Source organism: Geospiza fortis, unplaced genomic scaffold (assembly GCF_000277835.1).
Source record: "Geospiza fortis unplaced genomic scaffold, GeoFor_1.0 scaffold27, whole genome shotgun sequence".
Lineage (NCBI taxonomy): Eukaryota > Metazoa > Chordata > Aves > Passeriformes > Thraupidae > Geospiza > Geospiza fortis.
This window is the reverse complement of record NW_005054329.1, coordinates 2060193-2061082: the sequence shown is the minus strand read 5'-3', so window position 1 is coordinate 2061082 and position 890 is coordinate 2060193. Positions and strand designations below refer to the sequence as shown.

Genomic DNA, 890 nt, shown 5'->3' with positions numbered 1-890 from the left:
CGGCTGCCGGGAGGGCACAGGGCAGGAGTGAGGGCGGCACCCAAAATGTGCCCCGCCCGGGCTGGCTTCTGGAGGGAGCCAGGAAGGCTCCATCCCATTTGGGAGAGCCCAGCAAGGACTGATGGCTCCGATCCTGCACCCCCAGCAAGTGCCACTCTGGGACCCCCAGCCCGCTTTGGGGCACAGGCAGGAAAAGCTCCTCAGGATGGGACATAAAGAGGGGACACACAGAACCTCGCCCCCCTGGCCATGCCACCAGGACCCCTCCAGAAGGGAGCAAGGGGCACAGTCCTCACCTGGACTCGTAGGAGAGGCTCGTGGTGGCCGAGCCTGAGGTGCTGGTGGCATCTGTGGAGTCCACGTCCGATAGGAACGTCTGTCCTGAGCTGGCACTGTGGATGGGGTGGGATGGGACAGGCTGGGGTGCAGCATCGCCCCTGCCTGGCACAAGCAGCACCCCTGCCCCACCCCAGCCCTGCTCTGGTTGCACAGACCTTTTCAGGCTCTGGATCTCATCCAGCGTGAAGTCGAAGATGCTGGCCAGGTGGTGGTTGGTGCTCCAGGCCGAGGTGAAGTCACTCTGTCACAAAAACAAGCTCACTCCTCACTGCCTGGCACAGGGGTGCTGCCCACGCCCCGCGGCTGGCACCCCCTGCCCGGGCCCACCACGCTCCTTCCCAAAGCAGCACGGAATTATCCTGCCCTGGAAGTGGCTGGGCTGAGACACCCCCCGAAGTGAGGGACAGGAGCTCTCAAACCTGCGGGCAGCCCCGGGCCGGGCAGTGCCCCTGGGGCAGCCCAGGGCCGGGCAGAGAGGAGGGGGCGAGGCACTCACGCTGGGAATGGCATCCTCCAGCAGGAACTTGGCCCTCTTGCGCCGCGCTCGCTTC

The 890-nt window shown here is 66.0% G+C and overlaps 1 protein-coding gene across 1 annotated transcript in view; it reads right to left on the bottom strand.

Annotated features, from left to right (window-relative positions):
* PHF19 (PHD finger protein 19) overlaps window positions 1-890 on the bottom strand; it is a 5986-nt gene that overhangs the window by 1951 nt on the left and 3145 nt on the right. The window contains exons 8-11 of the mRNA XM_031057275.1: window positions 836-886; window positions 495-580; window positions 297-392; window positions 41-173 (exon numbers count right to left, since the gene is read on the bottom strand). Of these exons, the coding sequence (XP_030913135.1) occupies window positions 41-173; window positions 297-392; window positions 495-580; window positions 836-886 (366 nt within the window). The remainder of the gene's footprint in view (window positions 1-40; window positions 174-296; window positions 393-494; window positions 581-835; window positions 887-890) is intronic.